This window comes from Phalangium opilio, unplaced genomic scaffold (genome assembly GCF_054372755.1).
Source record: "Phalangium opilio isolate 3A_F unplaced genomic scaffold, DU_Popi_V2 ptg000003l_1, whole genome shotgun sequence".
In the NCBI taxonomy this organism is placed as follows: domain Eukaryota; kingdom Metazoa; phylum Arthropoda; class Arachnida; order Opiliones; family Phalangiidae; genus Phalangium; species Phalangium opilio.
Window position 1 is genome coordinate 6577526 of NW_028324145.1, and position 21583 is coordinate 6599108.

General features: G+C 38.9%; 1 protein-coding gene across 2 annotated transcripts in view; it reads right to left on the bottom strand.

Moving 5' to 3' along the window:
• Positions 1 to 21583, bottom strand: part of LOC149717386 (uncharacterized) — a 56161-nt gene that overhangs the window by 6951 nt on the left and 27627 nt on the right. The window contains exons 2-5 of one of the 2 annotated variants that reach the window (XM_089838764.1): positions 2954 to 3011; positions 1227 to 1340; positions 233 to 378; positions 9 to 168 (exon numbers count right to left, since the gene is read on the bottom strand). In XM_089838764.1, the coding sequence (XP_089694890.1) occupies positions 9 to 168; positions 233 to 378; positions 1227 to 1340; positions 2954 to 3011 (478 nt within the window). Of the gene's footprint in view, positions 1 to 8; positions 169 to 232; positions 426 to 492; positions 586 to 650; positions 1200 to 1226; positions 1341 to 2953; positions 3012 to 21583 lie in introns of those variants that run through there. The other variant, XM_089838766.1, reaches the window with a different exon arrangement.

Sequence of the window (21583 nt, forward strand, 5' to 3'; positions counted from 1 at the left end):
TAACTTACTAAAGCACCTCCAAACTTTGACCATGTCCAATTTGAACGTGTCAATGAACCCGTAATGATGAAAAAGATGAACAAGTAGCACCGATAAGGATCTGCCTCCAGTCGCAACGTCCAAATGAAAAGTATTGAAAGCCCACAAGTGAGAGTCGTTCAACATACACTAAAAGAATTTATTAATAGATCCAATATCAGATATACGAGACTTGGGTGCGAAGTAAACTTACTCTGACCACGCCAGTGTAAGCTTCGTCGAGTAGACCGGATTTGAAAGCCTTTGGTTTCATGACTGGGATACGTGCCCGGGATCTCCTTCTTTGAGGTGTCAAGAACCGGGACGTTACTCTGGGCGGGTCGCCTCCAGTCTCCAATACTAACATGAAATAATTGATAAAAGTGGTCTTTAAAAAATTTCAAGTCCTGTTGATAGCAAAAACAGAAGATAAGCTAATGTTTAAACAATAAAAACAAACTGCAAAACACATACACTTCGTACAAGAAATGATTTCACTTCTAAGAGAGCCTTCAGACCGAGACAACGAAATTAATGTACGTTATAGTTGTTCAACTGATATTACTTCTACCGATAAATATTACAAGAAGGGTATAATAGAAGAAGGATGACACTCTGTATCCTCTTATTACTTTAGTTGTGTAACAAACTTCAGATGGGCATCGCACAGTACTAGGGTGATTTATATAACTGTTCGGTTCTAAAACCTCAGCAATCAACTCACAAATCTTTATTGTATTGACGTGTGACAAAAATCCACAAAGGCTTGCGTCTTGACAAATAGTTAAACGCTAATAGAGTAATGCTGAGGGAACGACTTATCGCGTTTAGTAACCTTGCTATAAATGTTCTAATGTTGGGAAGAATTTTCCCGCTTTGTAGTTCACTTCTCTCAAAATATACTTCTGAATCTGATATTAATAGTTAAACCATAAGTTTAAAAGATATTACTTCCAATACTTCGCAATGCTATGTATACAGTCCTACTGAGCACCAGCCCAGTACAAAACTAACTCTCAGTGATAACCAGTGTCACACTTACGTACTGGCATACCTTATAAACTTATAACAAAACTGTAAAGGGAAAACAGACAATCTGACGCGCTGTACATTAAAACAAGTGGGAAGAAGTGATACGAACAACATACCGATTACAAAGACTACGTAACTGAGCGCAAAGTTTGAATGAATAGGCAAGACATTCTTACATTTGAGTAAAGCCCATTCGGACGTGGTGATGCAAGCTGGTCTATTAGGATGAATGCAGACTTCAGTTTCTCTGACGATACTAGTTGATGGCTTCAACTCCTCAACCTCTTTATCTGAAATAACGAGGGGACCCACTTTTAGAGTCCCGAAAATTAAGGCAAACATGCTTGTTTTTCTTTTTATTTAGTTTCCCGAAGTTTTAAGATTTGTTATTCATTATAATGCAACGAGGAAAGTTCTTGTTTTCACTCCGTACCCCGTTGAAGTGAAAAGGGGATTTAAAAGTATAGTTTTAATTTCAAACTCCAGAGCTTAACGGCGTAATAAACGTCAACATAAACGTCCCTGAGTCGCTTTAGATTGCTTTTTAAAATAGTCTCAGGGTTTCACGATTCTCATTTCGCATTCAAGGAGGACGACAAATACTTTCGTTAAACACCTACCGATATAACCTATATTGTAAAAGTATATTAACACCTGGTCTACATAGTATCTATCTACAGTTTAGGCTTAAGGTTAAGGTCACAGCGGGGTCAAATTATTCTTGTCTTGTAATCAGAAGACTATCTTCCAATAGAGAGATCTGTATGAAGGGATTATCTTTTGGCAAATGTATTACCAAGAAACGATATCTAGTTTACTAGGGAGAGGGTTTAAGATGCCTAAGCATTCTCGCGCCATAGTCCCAGTCTCCCTTTCAAAATACAAGGGGGACGTAAAAGGAGGCGCCGGGCTATTTCGCCTTTCCTCAGTCGGAAAATACGGAATTTTCGTCATTCGCGTCACGCTGACGCGAGTTTTCAAGAACCAATGAGATTTTTTGGTTGTAATTTAGAGGCGGGGATTAACTAAGGACCTACGTTTGGACTGGAGATAAAGCTAGAAATGTGGCGAATTTATACCTCCCTTAGAGGCGGGGATTAACTAAGGACCTACGTTTGGACTGGAGATAAAGCTAGAAATGTGGCGAATTTATACCTCCCTTAGAGGCGGGGATTAACTCCGGACCTACGTTTGGACTGGAGATAAAGCTAGAAATGTGGCGAATTTACCTTCTCCCTAGTAAACTAGATATCGCTTCTTGGTATTACTAATACAACTTGAAAATAATAATAAATATATTACATTTTTGTAAAAACCAGCGCCAAATATACCTTTACTCTCAAGCCTTTTGAATAATAAGATTTGGGATTACTAAGATTATTTCTATTTTGAAGGTTAAGTTTTACGTTATTTCAGCAAAATTAACAAGGTGACGTGATTGCGTTGTAAAAAAAAGAAAACAACAACTAATTTCGTGATAAGAGATAAATTCTTTATGGAAAAATCGTTAAAAATAACCCGACTAAAATAAAAATAACAGAGATAATTATGTCGGTATGAGGTAGCGTCTTTTTTTAATCACTTCCTACGTGAATGGCAATATAAAATTCCAAATTAAGTCTTAGGGGATTATTTCTATTTTCTATTCATAAATATATGTATTTCTTAATTAACAGAGAATTTCAAGAAACTTCGCGTAAAACAGTTTCTTTGTCAATTACTTTTAAACTATGTAATTTAAATTATTAACCGAATTTAGGATTTTATCCAAAAGCGCAAAATAAAAACGATGGGAAAATTATCAAGTACTGTCTCAAGTTTATTGCCGCAAATAATTTATCAATTCAATTAATGTACTAAAAAAGGGTAAATTTTAGGCGTAATTCAAATATGCTAAACTTACCAACATACGAGACCAGAAACTTGCCATCTTGAACTTCTAACCGCACTCTCGAATTTTTCTGCAATTAAAAAAAATAAAATAGGGTTAATTTACGTAAAGAAATATATCAAACATGATTTAAAATAAACGTTTTTTCAATCAGTTTTTTGCGAAGTAAGATTAGCCTACATTTAATACGTAATTTCAGCTATTTTTATTGTAAGCGATAGGTGAAATAAAATGGATGTAGGCTACCGTTTTTCCATTTTCATAAAAGTGTCGTTTAGTAAAATCATTGCACATGGTTAGTTAATTTAAAACAGCGTTTATTTACGAATATGACTAAATCAATATAGTTTAAAATGGGCACGTATTGCATAAGAAACATTCAGCATTACAACGATTACTTCCGGCAGCAACTACTTAATGATATCGGTGGTATTAAAATTACAGCTAAGGAAATCTCGTACAGTAGGTCAAAATGTTCTTTACCACGATGCAAATGCCTATTTTTTGTCAACTCTTAATTTTTTTTTAAATGTTTAGGGATCTATTTTCCTTATAGCTAACATTCACCTATTATTTTATCGCTTACATTATAAGGCAAAATAAACGCCTTTAAATTAACCTCAATTATAAATTTGAGGCGTATTAATATGTAATGTTACATCTCTCATAGAAGTAGAAGTAGAAGTATCGTTGATGATGTAAAATTAAAAAAACCATGTAGATGTAGGCCTAATTTTTAAAATTTAAAAACCCCTTTTCTTCAAGAAAATAATTTCAAAAAAAAAATGTAAAGAGTTTAAAGAAAAGAAAAAAGCAAGGTTGTTTTTTCTCTTCAAGGTTTGGGGGCGTTGCCTTATTCTTGTTGAGTATATATAAATATATTTTTCAATTAAAAATAAAGATTTTAATTTTTGAAAGTAATTAATTGCTTTAAGCCTAATAGTAAGTTTTACGTAAGTCGTTTAAAAAAAAAAGAACAAAATATTTTGCCCTTTAACTTTACGTCAACGTTTTCATACCCTCTTGGCAGTTTACGTTTAGAAGTATCGGATTAAGACGTTTATCAAATACTCGTTTTTCAGTGAATTTATGTTAGTGTGTCGAGGTCTTTTACTATTTTGGTCGGATAATATTATTTGTAAAGGGCTCTACACACATACAAGTTAAATAAAAATGAAAGTAAACGTTTCATAAAGGGCTAGTAACATACGTTAGAATTTTTCAAAAGGGAGGGGTGTAGTCTCGTCCTGAGAGGGGAGGAGCTACGGAGAGATATTAGTATTGTCTAAATAGAGCTATCTCAGTTGTGACGTCAGTACTTAGGTAAACCGTCAGGGGCATAGCTTTGGCAGTGGGCGGCCATGTTTGGTATCGCTTTCGGTTCTATGTGCAAATAGCATGGGTGACGTCACACTATAGGCTTCTGACATAGTTCTATTGAATGCCCTGAGCTGACAACTCCCAATATGGTCGCCAAAACCGAGGTAACAGATAGGATAATGTGACGTCACGAGAGAGTTCGTAGTAGCAGACTATACGGTTAGAACCTAAGACGGGATATTAATTGGTATGTGGATACAAAGACCTTAGTTACTAGTCCTCCGAATTGTTTGTAGTCATATGCATAAAGAACAAACAAACCATTTTCTCATATCAAGAATACATACGTTGAGAAATGTGTACGTATTGATTCTTATTAGATGTATCTAGGCGGATGTTGTGGGGGGGAAGAGGGGGGGAAGAGCTAGACAAATCATTGAGTATGACGTAGTTTACTTCGCCAATAATCTCGCTGCGCATGTAACCTTGCGCGCGCCTAAAAACTCGTTGCTACCAACCAATGAACAAATAGAAAGACGACAGAATTATGAGGCGTGACCGATAGTAAGTTGTCAAGCCCGGCCCATAAAACCCGCATAGAAATTAACATGAAAGATGTGGGGACGCAATGATTCCTATAAGTTGTATGTGTTCCTTCTCAAATATATACATAAGATTCGCGCGCCTTTCAAAAGTTCCAATATACTTTATTCTTGGGACAATTGTCTTAAATTCTTAAACACAAAGAATCGATTTGGCAGCTAAGCTATAGCTAGGTCAAACAAAAGCTATTTGATTTAAAACCCAGCCTATATACTTTTAAAGGTAGGTCTACACCATAAACTTTCTATTAGCTTAGTTTTTTACTGCTGGTTCTAAAAGTCTTAACTATAGAAAGGCGTTGGTATTCAACACTAAGCCTGAAATAAAATTCCTTTAATCGAATTAACGTTGATCTTGAACCGTCGTAACACGACAAGAGAGAGAAAGAAAGAGAGAGGGGGTCAATATATTCTAGCATAAGTTCATAATATATGTTCCATAAGTTTGTCACGGGTTACAAACTGGAGCTTGTCATCAAGTGACGTAGGTCATAGATTCGAGGTAAAGCGACGCCTGGTGAGGCGCTGTCAAAAGTTTAGTACAGCCTTAAAGCAAATGTCGGCTCCTGTGGCATCCCTAACTTTCTGGCTGATCTTCTACGGAATCTACGCGCAAATTTTACCTTGCCAAAGACAGGAACCAATAAGAACTCGTCCGTGAGGGCAGAGCTAAAACTAGCTTTTGCTAAGCTTAGAGGGCCAGTCAACTCCACCCCTCGACTATTAGGAGCATCTAGTGGCGGTTGTTTGATCTAAAACACAGCCGAGACTGGCTTTAATAGGAAAATGGACTGCAAAACCGAGTGTTGTCAATTCTCGGTTGTCGTTCTCGAACTCTAGATATAGGAAGTGTCATACTTATGGAACATATCTTATAAACTCATGTTGATAATAAGGCTTTTATTTTTACGGTTTTAAGACCCTAAGCGGAACCGCTGCTGCGATGGTGAGAAGATAGTGGTTGTGGTGGTCAAGGGAGGAACGAAAAATAATAAGGTTTAACGATTATTACTCGGCCATAAAAATATCCTCAATGTTGACCTAACCCTTAAAGAGTTTAATTTCGAATTCCATTTCATCAATTAATTGTAGAGGAACCAACACACACAGGTGGGAGGCCCGTGCCTTCTTATGTTATTTTTCTTGCACCAAGAGCAACACCAGACGGAGTCAGAGTTCACTACACTCATTATTAGGCTCTAGCAAGAAGTAATATCTAGTTTATTAGGGGGAAGGTATAAGATGCCTAAGTAATGGCGCGCCATAGTCCCAGTCCCACTTTCAAAAAAACAAGGGGGTGGGGGACGTAAAAGGAGGCCGCCGGGCCTATTTCGCCTCTCCTCAGTCGGAAAATACGTACCAATCAATAACCAATGAGATGCTGGTTGTAATTTAGAGGCGGGGATTAACTCCAGACCTACGTTTGGACTGGAGATAAAGCTGGAAATGTGGCGAATTTATATCTTCTCCCTAGTAAACTAGATATCGCTTCTTGGTATAAACAAGGTACAATCCTACCTAATTTAAAACATAGTAATCATATCTTTCAATAATAATAACTACTACTACTTCAATTTTTACAACTTCTGATCTCACGATGAATGCCTGGCCAACTCAACAACACTGAAAACTACACTTAAAACTACACTTAAAGGGAACAGTCAATAAAAATCTTAGCGTAGAAACTATTCAATTTGACCCCTCTTTTTCTTATCACAATGTGGCGTAACCGCGCTCACCACAACCGGAAACGGAAGCGTTTCAAAAACTAGAACGTCCAGGATGGATGATCTATGATCTAAAAAAAGGAAAGACGCTACTCGCGGCGGAAAACCTTGTTATTCGTGTGTATAAAAAAAGAACAAGAGAAACCTAAGGTCAACGAACCTTTACACTCAGATATGGCCAGTATCGCGATTCACCCTGAATTTACCATACAACGTATGGAAAGAAAATGTTATCCAGCTCTTAACGCGTTTTCTGATCTAGTGTAAATTCAGGTTGAAATCAAAGCACTCTCTCCCTGCTCTGAAGTTTGGCCTGAACGCTAATCTATGTTCGATAAACGCTCGAAGCAGACCTGGTGGAGACCCGGAGCGTGCCTTCCTAGGAAAGGACAGAGGAAATATTGTTTAAGGTTTGAACTCCACGAATTTTTGTAAAAAACCACCAGGTTAAGAGTATTTTAAAAGCTCATATTATGTGTCTCCATATTTTGGAATAAGTTTGCAATATAACTTTCCTCTTCGGCAAATAAACGCGCGTAACTTTCCTGTAGGTCCGGAGTTAATCTCCGCCTCTAAATTACAACCAGCCTCTCATTGGTTCTTGAAAACTAACGTCAGCGCGACGCGAATGACGAAAATTACGTATTTTCCGACTGAGGAGGGGCGAAATACCCCGGCCTCCTTTTACATCCCCCCTTGTATTTTGAAAGGGGGACTGGGACTACGGCGCGCGAATACTTAGGCATCTTTAACCTTCTCCCTAGTAAACTAGATATCGCTTCTTGCCTTTACCTTTACTCTCCTCAAATTTCCTATAACAAATCCCAAACTTTTCGTAATAACGAAAAGACCTTTGAGGAATGAAAGATTAAACCCATAGCCATTCATAAGTCAGATCTCTATTCAAACATATTATTCCAAATTATGAACTTCCTTCCCTTCCTGGGTATTTCGATAGGAATTGGCTAGATGGCGAGCGAATTCGCTCTTTTCCCCAAATGAGGAAGGATTTTCTCTCTATACTTCCGGAACCTTTAGTGCGAGACACAAAAGATTTCTGGCCGAGTTGCGCTTCGGGGTCTTCTTCGTAATTCCGAAGGCATAAAAGCCGAGCTTATGCTATTCAAGAACAATGAATAGAATCAGAATCACGTCTCACGTTACTCGCCAGCTTGGCCTGGCCATGCCTTCCTTGCCTTGTATTTCTCTTAAAACTTAGCTCGCCTTTCTTTACCACCCAGCTCTTTGTGATTGTATAAATACTATTACAGTTTGCAGCGACTACTATGGCTTTTAAACACTTCAAATTAGTCCGCAGTGACTTTCTCTACGCTGTAAACCGACCTTCAAGCGAAAATATCGTAACTTTGTTCTTATTTATTTCAACTTCATTGTTACAAGTCTTTTATTATTGTTAAAACTAAATTGCATTTGAATTTGAATTTGATTTTCCTATTACTATTGAATTTAATATATTTTAAAATAAACCTGGACTTTTATTTCTGTTTTATTAAGAAAATAAAAGATTCTTTTGAACTTTTAAAGTTCAAATAGATACATACATCATTCTTTATCTTTAACTCAATCGCGACTTCGTTAATATTAAACATTAACCATTTCTTATATAAAACACCAAGTTACAATATAAGACTGTCCAAGGGAACAGACACTATGTTACAGGATTAGAGTCATAAGTTTATAAGGTATGTTCCGTAAGTTTGTTACTGGTTACAAACTGGAGCTTGTCATGTTTAGTGACGTAGGTCATAGATTCGAGGTAAAGCGAAGACGCCTGGTGAGCCGCTGTCAAAGGCTTAGTACTGACTTAATACATAGTTTACAGGCGTGGAGGATTCCTACCACCAACACAAGGAGACCAAGCGACTTAGAGTGTAAAATCGTCTGCTATTTTACACTCTAAGTTATAATAATAATCTAAGCTTTGCCAGGTCTCCTTGTGCAAATGGTATGAATCCTCCACGCCTGTAAACTATGTATAAGAAGATGGACTGCAAAATTACCCGAGTGTAGTTAATAAATTCTTACTCGTCGTTCTCGAACTAGCTCGTGCTGTAAGTCTCTAGCATTACGAAGTAAAGGTAGTTTCATACTTATGTAACATATCTCATGAGCTTATGGTGAATGCAATTAAACTGAAGTCTACAAGAATGTTAAAAGAAAAACAGTATTGAAGCAACAATGGTTAAGTTAAATCAAATAAAGTTAAAACTAGTGTCAGTTTGAAAATATCGAAGGATTTTTAAGGTTTGGAGTATCGAATCCCTCGTTCTGCCCGTTGCAAAGCTTTTATCATCAAAATCCGCGAAGTCTTTAAAATGGGGATAGCTCTAGAGGAGATGGGAAGGGGCGGTGAAACCCCGGGAAAATGGGTGGGCAACTTACAAGCTAAGCTGAGAGATCTAATAGCGCGTGAAAACGGTGTGGAAAATGCAACTGAGAGAAGCGAAGGATCCAACAGCGGGGGAGCTAGTGCTGGTATTCTTACCTCATACCTATCTACATAATTCAAATTAAGATTTACAGATTCCTAGGTTTCCCATGGAAATTAATTAGTACCGAATCGGAACCCAACTAGCTTGATGGAGAAGGCGTGCCTAACTCCCTCTGCTCGCCCGAGAGTCTACGTCCTGTTTAAATATACACAAACGAGATCACTCTCTCTACCTTAATTTTAAATTTGTAGGCGTTAAGCCTAATTTGATTCTTTTTGAAACTGTAAAAAGGAATGGAAGAGCACGTAGGATAATTTTTAAAACCTAATAGATAATGTGCAGACCAGACAAGTGTTGCCAGTTATTTGTGGGTTCAATTGGACCGATATCTACAACAGACTGGAAAGCTAATTGTAGTTCTGTTCGATTCAGTTCCAAACCTCCAGGAGACATGCTCTCACAGATTACTGGCAACCCTGTGAAGCGCCGTTAAAGTTAAGAAACATAGGAGGAAATTTCTATTGAAAGTGTGCGCTAGAGGGCTACAGATCTTTTGTCTAGACAAGAAGCGATATCTAGTTTACTAGGAAGAAGGCATAAGATGCCTAAGTATTGGCGCGCCATAGTCCCAGTGCCCCTTTCAAAATACAAGGGGGGACGTAAAAGGAGGCCGGGCTATTTCGCCTCTCCTCAGTCGGAAAATACATAATTTTCTCCGGACCTACGTTTGGACTGGAGATAAAGCTAGAAATGTGGCGAATTTATACCTTCTCCCTAGTAAACTAGATATCTCTTCTTGGTTTAGATAAGTTAGATCAGTGATGAGCAACATGAGGTCCGCGGACCTAATCTATCATTAATTGTCTTGCGGTAAGCGCTTAAGTCTAAGAAATTTCGAAAGCTGTTTCAATTAAGAACTCTTTCGTCTCCTCACGTGGTCGCGCTACATAAGATTCCTATTTATTCTTTGTTTTTCGTTACTTAATCCTCTATACATATATATATGATTTTTCTTTCTATTGTTAAACTAAAAGCTCACCCTCTTTGCAAATATTAAATCATTAAACTAAACTTGATCAATAAGACTTGGAAATTAAGAAGTGTTCAATATTTGCTCATTAAAAACTGTTTAGTTAAGGGGTCAAAAGGTTAATAAAGTACAGAGATTAATATTTACAAAGGTTAAGGGTTATTCGGTAATTGGTAGGCAATTAGGCTAGTAGCGACAATTACATGGTACAAATCTGGAAGCTGTCATTTGGATTATGGACGCGAACGACTGTCGACGTCCTTGTACAAAAAGGACAAAGGGCATTTCCATTTTCAATCCCGTCGTCTTTGAAGCGAAACAAACACGCTAAAGACAGTCGACGTATAGCGAACATCTTGAACAAGGGCTTCGTGTCGTTGCTGCACGGGGATAATGGCAGAAGATGGCTTATTTCAGGACCTAAAAAGGGTTGGTAGCCAGGCACATTTCGCCTAGAGGACCTGAGAATTTCGTGGAAAACAAAAAGGGCTGTACCAACTTCTAGGAAGTTAAATGATGTTAAAAGGTCAACAGCAATTCTGGTGAAAAAGGAAGCTTAAGGAAAGTTTTGCGAAGCCTTTGTTTTTCAAACTATAGCCTGCTTCACATCGAATGCAAATGGAAAAGAAGAGTTTTAAATCGCCTATTCCGTTCTTTTTCCCCTTTTCGTGGACAACGGTTTAGTACAAAATTGTTTATAAGTGTACAGAAATGAAATGACTGAATAACTAGATTCATTTCACAAGGACACTTTTCCTAAGCCTTTGTTCAAATTAGGCCAAAAAATTGTAAGTAAATGGAAAAAAAACGGGTTTTTAATCACTTATTCAGATTTATTTCCGTGGAGGACAACCTGCAGTTAACGATACTTTTGTACTTAGTGGTCATTAATTCGTGAATAACTAGATTCATTGAACTAAGGTAAGCCTTGGTTTAAAGTAGGCCTAGCACTAAAAGAAAAGTGGACAGAAGTTCCCGCTCCTTTCTTCTCACGACATTCCCAGGGCCTTCGAGTCCTTTCCTAAGATGGTAAAACCATACACCAATCCTATCGCTCGATAAGAACGTCGTCAATTGAATCAATTGTCTCAAGAATATCCAAATATTTAATTAAAACATCATTGGTAATCCATAACGATTAACGTATCTATTAGCATTTCAAGCGACATTCTTTTGTAATGAAATAAATTCAGTACAATAAACAATCAATGGAACAAATGAGGAATAGGGCAACGGTTAGATATGGTTCTTAAAACAAACATTGGTATTCCCGAATTCTCTACATTCGTGGATATTCCTTGAACGAACATTAAATAAGGCGGAATGGAAAAGTTAATATAAATTGATTTGAGTCCCGCCCTTTCTTATGCATGGTCTTATTTCAATTCACCCGTGACCTTTTAAGACCCCAGTCTCTCAGGACAAATTCTTTTATTTCTTAAAGATAGACTGAAACTGCACTATATAACGTTTCCCTCTCAACATAATTGCCTTCAAATGTTTCGGACTTCTTTAACCCTTTAAAAGAAATAGAACCCCCTCCAGATAAAGACGGCATTTTTATTTTAAATGGCTTGTACGAAGAATAACAAAATTTAAAGCCTGAAATTTTTAAAATTTACTAAGGCTTAAGGGTACATATAAAGATAAAGAAGTTAGGCTTAGTGTATGATACTGTTAGGCTTAAAACAACTGCAATTTTGGGTTTAAGAGTAAGAGTAAGAGTAAGATAAATTTAATTTCAATGCTTTATTCAAACTAATCATGTTTTTAAAGTTTACCAAGGCTTAAAGGTCCATCCAAAGATGAAGTTATCAGTTTTTGATACTGTTAGGCTTAAGATAACTGTAATTTTGGGTTTTAAGAGTAAATTTTTAAACTTACCAAGGCGTAAGAGTACATTTAAAGATAAGGAAGTTAGGCTTAGTGTATGACACTGTTAGGCTTAAAACAACTAAGAGTAAGAGAAGTTTAATGTAAATGATTTATTCAAACTAAATCACGTTTTAAGTCTAACTTTAAAATTAACCAAGGCTTAACAATACATCTAAAGATAAATAGAGCGGACTCTTTTCATTTTTAGATGCCAGCCATACTTTAGTCTTAAACGCTACTGGGATTCATTTCTGGTGGTGTTCAAGAGAAGAGGAGAGGAGAAGAGAGAGAGCGGGGGCGTTTAGTTTTAACACGATGTCGCGTTCGACCTCATCTTTGCCTTACATTACTCGTTAAATGAAACGGAACAAGATTAAAACCGTAATAGACTTTCGTTAGATGGTCCATAGCTCTTTGACGAGCACGAACGCGTGCGGAGAGTAGTCGCGTGTAGCATGTAGCAAGCAGTCTGGATGGTCGCTGGAGCGTGGAAATTGATCGTAACTGAATATCAAATACGGGAAAGGGATAAAATTAAGTTAAGCCGCGTATACTTTTAATCATTTCATTCTCTCTAGGACGGTACCACCGAAATGGTCAAAAACTAAGCTCTGTAGATCGTTACGCTTGATAATGGTTCGATCAACACCCTAAAGGATTAATTTAATAGCTCGTGACTGCGCACTTACGATACCAAGGAGGTGCGTACGTGGCTATGACTAGCTAGCCAAGTTATCGATTTTAATATAACAACAGACTATTATTGACTGGTTTTCGTTAAATCGTTGCTAAGCCTACTTTTGTCGACTTCATTCAAAACGTAAATTGTAGAAAAGCTATTTCAGTTCTAACCTATTCAGGGACAGGAAGTCACGAAACTTTATTAAAGAAATGTGTGCGGTTAAAAGGGGCGTGTTCTAGCGTTGCCTAGATGTGACTTTGTCAACTGCTTTGATGAGACTTGCAGTTACTGACCTAGCAACTGATTTTACACTCCCAAATCAAAATATTACCCAATTAACTGTACTTTTTATAAAGGAGAACTTATTTGAGACGTATCTGACGATAGTGAGCTTTCAGTTGAAGGAGGAGCTGAGACTCGAGACATAGTTTACGCTGCCATATTGGTGGGTATAAAGCAGGAATGAAGCCGAGACCACCTAATATGGCTACCATCTGAAAGCTCTCTATTGTTTATGGAACAAGTCAAAAATAATTTCTTAGCAACAAAAACTAGCCACGGAAAAAACCCCCAACTATATTTTACATCTTAGGTACTTTTTCCCCCAGACCCCGATCCGTCGGTACCTAATAGGTACAGGGTTGGGGTCGGGGTTCCCCTACGAAGACTATCTGCAGGAAAAGAAAAATAAACTGATGAGGTAATCTCTCATAATTACGGTTTTGGGAAAATAAAATGGTATGGAAGTTGGAGGAATTAAATTAGGAGCTTCCATACCCTAATAAGCATGTAGTCAATCAATTTATATTCACAACGTTAAAATTAAGCGTAACATCGCTCTCTCCTTTGCCACCGGCACGTTTACCCATCGTTAAAATATTGCTGCACTGACAACGAGAACATAATCAATGTGATAAGACACCATGCATGAAGTTTGTGCTTTTCAAGGTCCCATGGGCATCATTGAGTGCAGCCCTCCACCTATCGGTGGAAATAATTTTACTAGCTTAGCCATGTGTAAATATAGTAGTTCTTGTTGCTATAACCAGGTGGCACCTATATCTTACGCCCAACCTAAAACCAGGGTACTATGGGTAAATTTTACGGCCTTGCATGCGTAGCGCCCTCTTGCGTTAGAACAATAAACCCTTTAGACGTAAAAGAGGGATAGGCATGCCAGGGGGTTGATCCCTTGCGGTCTCTGGGCACTCTCCCTACAGCGCAGGCGCTATAAAGCAGGATGGAAGGCAAAGTTTCGCCATCTTGTGTTAGAGCTACACACTCTTTATACATTAAAAGGGGGTAGTCATACCAGGGGGTTGACCCCTTGCGGTCTCTGGGCGCTCCCTGCAGCGCAGGCGCTAAGGATGGAAGGCGAAGTTTCACCCCTATGTCTTTCCCTCTTAGTTACATGGAAGTGGTCAATAGAGTAATGGCACCTCCCTGCCTTTGGCTACGTTATGTTCTATGAGAAATTAACATGTAGTGCCACTACTCTATAGACTACGACCGCTACTCCGGTATAAACAATCCCTCCTCCCAGCTATAGGAACCTCGGCGCTGAAATTTATGAGGATGTTATCAAAGAAACAAATACTTCTAACTTCATTCGTCCAAGACCTGAGACGGAGCAGTTCAGCTAAGACTAATATCACAGTGCCCCTTTTGTCTTAATATAGACAGAAAATGGGTCTCTCTCTATATTGTGGCTATGGGTATACCACAGTAAAATGCATTAGCCGGGCAAATACCATAGTAACGAATTAACCCTAGCTCCCCCGTGCAATAAAGCAATAACCCTACGAGAGAAAAAACAAAAGAAAGAAATAAAACACACACACACACACACACAACATTGCGTGTTTGGTCTCTATTAGCAATCAAGCCTCCCTCCCTAGATAAAATAAAAAACAACAACAACAAAGACCGTAGACGATGACGACCAACGTCTTGGAGTTTTATCCAAAAACAACAGCAGAGAAACGGGTTCATCATTTAGGGATAAAAAATATATAGTATCTCACGCTGTATTATTCTTAAAAGATAAAATGTTTAGGCTTTGAAATTATAAAAGCCATTAAGGAATTGGGACTCCCGCGCTCGTTAAGCCCCTTTTAACAACACAACAGCGGTACACCCTTGCATAAATTATACGTTGGTGACGTCGAAACAATTTCGTTAATTGGATATAATTTTTAGAAAGAAGAGAACATCCTACGATCCTCCCAGTGAGTACGTATGAAAAGGAGACTCGGAGAGACCAAATTCTCCTGTAGGCACGGAGTTGCACATGCGCTATCGGCGCAACAGAGAGGGAAAAATCAGAGGTTTGTTTACGGCCAATATTCTTAACGGATAACGTGACCTCTATCTTCTCGGCAGTGTGCCGAGGTAGGTGCGCGTGAGAGAGATATCGGGCTGTGCCGTTATAGTTACCTTGCCCCTTGCCTCTTCGACTCTCCTCCTTATACATGCTCACTGATTCTCCTTACTAAAAGGGTCAGAGTGAATTTTCTTAATAAGTCATGTTTGTCAAAGCGTTAATTATTAAGTTTTGTAAACAATAATTATGCTAATACGTTTATAAGCGTTTGTCGAGAAGCAAGCGAGTATCGCGTAAAGTACAATACTAATTTAGCATAATTTAAATGGTAAGGGATTTTTCCGCAAACACTAAGCCTAATACCGATCTATGATCAATATCTATGCAATTACTAACGAAAGGCCAAAATAAATTTACCTATAGACAAATTCGTAAATTATAAACAGAGAAACCAACACACAGGGGCGAGACCGCCATTAGGGTATTCTCCCTCGCGCCAAGAAGCAACGCCAGACGGAGCCCGAGTTCACTACACGCGGAAGGAGGCGAGCCAACTCGCACTGCCTCTAGCAGAGCTACTTGGCGAGAAGGAGAAAATAGGCAATGATGTGCGACTGCTGCAATGAAAGTCTATCAGTGTACCTTGCTCATGCACTCTCCTACCCTTCGGTAAGGCGATTGTTCAGTGCTGCCAAGAAGTGATATCTATTTTATTAGGGAGGAGGTAAAGATGCCTAAGTATTCGTGCGATATAGTCCCAGTCCCCCTTTCAAAATACAAGGAGGGACGTAAAAGGAGGCCGGGCTAATCCGCCTCTCCTCAATCGAAAAATAGGGAATTTTCGTCATTCGCGTTGCGCTGACGTGAGTTTTCAAGAGCCAATGAGATGCTGGCTGTAATTTAGAGACGGTGATTAACTCCGGACTGGAGATAAAGCTGGAAATGTGGCGAATTTTTACCTTCTCCCTAATAAACTAGATATCACTTCTTGGTGCTGCCTTGTAGTACCATTATATTTTTAAGAGACAGGGGGCACCCTCGACGACCCTACCAAAACGCCCACTGAGGATGCTGGGAGGACTTTGTTGTCGTTCCTTAGAAGGGGTAACAGACTCCACCGTTATAGGTATTAAGATTACCACTCCATCCCTCTCTAGTCTCTACTTCAAGATGAAAATGGCGTACAACAAAATTTAAACCCGCGGAACCGATAATGAATTATGGAATAGCAAAGGGCGGTGTGCACTGTTATACCCCCTGGAGTCGAAACTGTCAAGACGGTAATGCCCTAAACCCAGCAGCTATACATAATGTAGATTATCAAAAGCAAAGAGCCCAAAGTCCCATCCGTGGCTTAAGGGAATTATAAATTTTAGGCAAACAATAAGGGTTACCGCATCAGTCGAGTGAGATTTCAGGCGCGAAACTCGACCGAGGCTTACGCTAGCGACAACAAATATTAATAATTTGATCAGGCGACAAAGGCTTACCGCGACCACCTCCACTGAATATATACTAGAAGATGGTAAACATAGTTCGTAATAGAAACCTAGACAACAGCAGGCGCGGTTACCCTTAGATATAATTTAATTATAACCATATAATACAGATTGATTTCTCCGTACTCGCTTCTCTCCGATACTTTTGGCCCCACAATTTTAAATTACCAAATTAAAGTCACAATATCACTATATATAGTTATTTTAACTTATTTTCCCAACCTGTACTTAAGCCTAATTAGATTTAATTCCAATATTTTAAGTATAGCTTGAATTGAAAAATAAATACAGGATGTTCAGAAAGGATGTATATGTCTTCATTTCTAGTTTAAAATGTTATATCAGGGATAGATTTAATTTTAAAAGTACGAATGGAGAACGGTTAGTATTTACTTCAGTCCGACTCATAGCCCAGTATAGAGCCCTCCCTCCAACACGTAACGAAAAGTTTAAATTATTTTATTGGCTCACTTAAACTACGTTTTGATGACGTTGCTGACGGGGACGGCGAAAAGTATGTAATTTCTTTTTACCTCTGTCGCTATGACCCGCCTCTTCTTTCATACCCCCCCGTCCCGTGGAAGGGGGTCCGGGACTTTGACGCGCGCCCAGATTACTCTGTTCTCCATTCCTACTTCAAAGATTAAATGTATCCCTGGTTATACAGAAATTATATTTTCGATTCGAAAAAATCTATAGAACCAGCTGTACTACGATTACACCCTGTATAACATAAATATTGAATAATAAATTACACGCTGCGGCTCTCCTTTGAGTACGAAAACTAAACAAAAAAAAAAATAATAAAAATAAAAACATCCAATTCGTGTTGGGGATTTGAATTTTTCGAAATATGGGAAGAAACAGATGTGAAAACGGTATACTATACACGATAAGATAAACACGTTACACTTTTCATATGGTTGGACAGTTGCCATTAGATCATTCAATCAGTTACGGAACTATGAATGAAACCTTGACGGAAAAAAAGACTACAGTGGAAAGTTTCCTGTACCTCGTAGCGGGGTAGATAAATATTCGCATATGCGCGTGCAAGACACGTGTGATCAAAAAGCGTACATGCGTGTGTTGATACTTTTATTATTAACAACATAACAACAAATAATGACAATGAAATGGACAGAACGCGTGTTGAAGAGACTTATAATTTTTTATTTTAGTCAGAAAGCCATAAATTCATAAGATATGTTCACCATAAGTTTGTCACTGGTTACAAACTGGAGTTTGTCATGAAGTGAATGAGGTAGGTCATAGATTCGAGGCAAAGCGACGCCTGGTGAGACGCTGTCAAAGGCTTAGTAAAAACATAAGTTCATAAGATACGTTCCATAATTTGGTCACTGGTTACAAACTGGAGTTTGTCATGAAGTGAGTGAGGTAGGTCATAGATTCGTGGTAAAGCGACGCCTGGTGAGACGCTGTCAAAGGCTTAATACAGACTAAATAGGAAGGTGGAAGTCCTGCAAAATTAACCACCGAGTGTAGGACTTCAATCCTCGCTTGTCGTTCTCGAACTATAGCTCGAGCTGTAAGTCTCTAGCATTACGAAGTATAGGTAGAGTCATACTTATATGGAACAAACCTTATAAACTTATGGAAAGATGACATATTCTGCCTGTATTTATTTATTTTTAATTTACTATCCGAGGTTGTATTTTTAGCTTCCTAAATTATTGTGACTAATTAAAGAGGGGGAAGGGAATATCAGGGATAAATATAGAGGATTAGGTAGCCAAATCCAAAGACTAGATACAACGTATCAGCTGAACCACGTCCACATGAGGATAGACGGATGCATTTTTTTCATGGAATCAGTCTTCGAAATTTCGGTTCAGATTCTGTTAAAGCTTGCGAAGTTAATTTCCAAAGGCTTACTACCAATAAACTCTGTGTAGCATAAATCGAAGCTATCGCGGGCTCACGAATAAGAAAAGAGAGAGCTGCAAGGTCCTTCGCTAATTAAATCTATTGTTCCTTGGTAATGAAAGTAAAGCGGCCGATAAAGGCTAATTCAATTCCAGGGTGAAAAGATCCCGGGGTAAGAGCTTGCTTGATTTAAAGAGAGAGTGTAACATCGTACCGTGATAATACAACACATACAAATAGCTTAAATCTTAAATTACTGTTTACAATCACTTTAAAAACGTCCCAAAAGGTATAGCAACAAAACCAAAATACACGATGTACAACGTATACACAAGAAGTGATATCTAGTTTACTAGGGAGAAGGTATAAGGTGGCTAAGTATTCGCGCGCCTTAGTCCCAGTCCCCCTTTCAAAATACAAGGGGGGACGTAAAAGGAGGCCGGGCTATTTCGCCACTCCTCAGTCGGAAAATACGCAATTTTTGTACTCATTCGCGTCGCGCTGACGTGAATTTTAAAGAACCAATGAGATGCTGGTTGTAATTTAGAGGCTGGGATTAACTCCGGATCTACGTTTGGACTGGAGATAAAGCTGGAAATAAGGCGAATTTATACCTATTCCCTAACAAACTAGATATCACTTCTTGGTATAATGTTATGTTACCTGTGCTTTTCGATTAAAAATTTAAACCATTCACTACTCGAAAATCAAAATATTTGTCACTAGTAACTAAAAGTAAACCACAATAAGGCGCCTTTGCCTAACACCTTTGAAAATAAAGATAACCTACTATAGATAAGCATTGTTTGGAGTTCGTGGCACTACGAATGAAATAGACTATTTAATCCCGTGTTACACAGTACTTCCGCCTACGTAATATAGGAAGATCCCCATCAGCTAGATCAATGAGTTAGTTAGCTATCTAGAGTTACAAAGGGGGGAGGGGGAAGAGAAAAAATGCGGTGGAAACCGAAGTGTCAAAGCTAGTCTTAAGAAGATCCGTTGTGCCATGGACGGCGCAATGAGGGGCTTAGTGTATGAAACAAAACACAACCAAGATGAGAACAATGCCCGACCTATAGATACCGCCAATATATAAAGCTATAAGCTAGCTTTATTCGCGGGTATACCAAGGAAGAAAGATAAGAACAAGGTACACGAGACAATTCTAAGAATTCAAAGAGATCAGACACTGTATTTGCACACCAATGGTCAAATTCTTTGTGTGGTAATTTCCTCATTTTTCAGAAGGAGAATTTTCCAAGTAGACCATTTCGATGTAACTTTAACCAAGAAGTGATATCTAATTTATTAGGTTGAAAGGTATATATTCGCCACATTTCTAGCAGCTTTATCTTCAGTCCAAACGTAGGTCCGGAGTTAATCCCCGCCTCTAAATTACAACCAGCATCTCATTGGTTCTTGAAAACTCACGTCAGCGCGACGCGAATGATGAAAATTATGTATTTTCCGATTGAGGAGAGGCGAAATAGCCCGGCCTACTTTTACGTCCCCCTTTGTGTTTTGAAAGGGGGACTGGGACTATGACGCGCGAATACTCAGGCATCTTATACCTTCTCCCTAGTAAACTAGATATCACTTCTTGCTTTAACCGCATGCTATTCAGGGTAACCAGTAATTTGTCAGAGCATCTCCTGCAGGTTTGGAACTGAATGATAACAGAACTAAAATTATCTTCCAAGTCTGTTGCTGATAGCGGTTTAAATGAACTGCCCTAAAGACTGGCAACACTTATCTGCACACCATCTATTCTAAATAGTACTAGTACCAATTCCATCCTAAGTCCTCGTGGATCAAGAAACATTGTCAAAATAATATACCCAAAACAGATACGAGAGTTGAAACACCCAACTAACATCAAAATCAACAACCTCAGAATCCCTCTAAGGATTTAAAAAAGACGAAAGTATAAAAAAACAAGTCCCTACTTTTATCCCAAAAAATCCCTAACTCCGACATTTTGCGGAAGATGGGGGAGGGGGGCGTACCCCCCACCGTCTCCCTATCGTACTCTGTTCCAAAAGCTAGATCCAAAGTATGTCGGGCGTTACGTCCGTTAGAACCCATTGGAACACTGTCCCGGGGGCAGAATATACGAGGCTGAAACGGGGGAAGGGTATAACCGATACCTGCAATTCGAGAGCCTTCACGTTCGTACGTACGAAACTCGAACTCTCTCTCTCTCCATCTCCGGGAAGCGCAAGATGAGGAAGAGAGAGAGACGGAAGGAAGAGGAGAGGAGAGAGATTCTCGGGATGAAGGCAGTAAAGCCAAAAGGGGACGAGGTCGGGGACTTCTTGGAGGGAGGGAGGTAGGATGGGGGGACGCAAAGAGGGGGGGCTATAGCAATCCGGTCAAGTCCATTTGGTCGATAAATCGTTACGGCCGTAAAACCGAGAACAAGCGCGTCATCAAGCGGTAAGAATTCGAATTACGTCAGAGCTAGAACTCATCCTCCCCGACGTATATACGTACGTACGTAAGCCCATCTTCCTTCATGACCAGAGAGAATATGACAATTGATAGCAAGGAGTAGAAGCTTCATTTATGCAGGAGTTATATATACTTGTGTGTATTAAGGGGTTTAATTGTAATTTAATTTATTATTTGATAACAAGGTAGGAAATTCAAGTAGAAAGGAATATTTTAGGATAACTGTTTTTGTCGTTGGCCGAATTTTTAACAGTGAAACCCTGCTATTGGTTGAAAGTCTCAACTGATTAGCGTAACAATACCAGGGTTGCCACGAAATTTTCAGACTTAAATTCCCTGAATTTTCCAGGGTTTCCCAGACCTTTTATTTACGATTTTGATTGACGTTTTTAAGCCCAATTGTCATTATCCTAACAGTAAACAGTTGCGTTTCAATTGCCAGCGAAGCCAGCTCCCTGATTTCGTTGTCTGGTCAAACAGCATTTTTAAAACATCACCCACCTTGATCCCAGTTTTCCAGGTTTTCCCTGACCCGCGCCTTCCTTGGGCCTGCATACAAAACACTCCAGACTAACTTTCTCTGAAAAAAGTACGTAACTTTCTACTCCTCTCGCTACATTCTCTATGTTCCCATCCTTTCCTAGACACCGACGGCTCAATTTCTCAGATATTTCTTTTTTATTTGTAAGACCTTTTCTTCACTCAGTTTGGTATTTTCATTCTAAGGGGGGTTTGGGTTCGTTAGCTTCAATGCCGGCCACGGCTATAGCGAGCGACCGCGGCTTTTGAA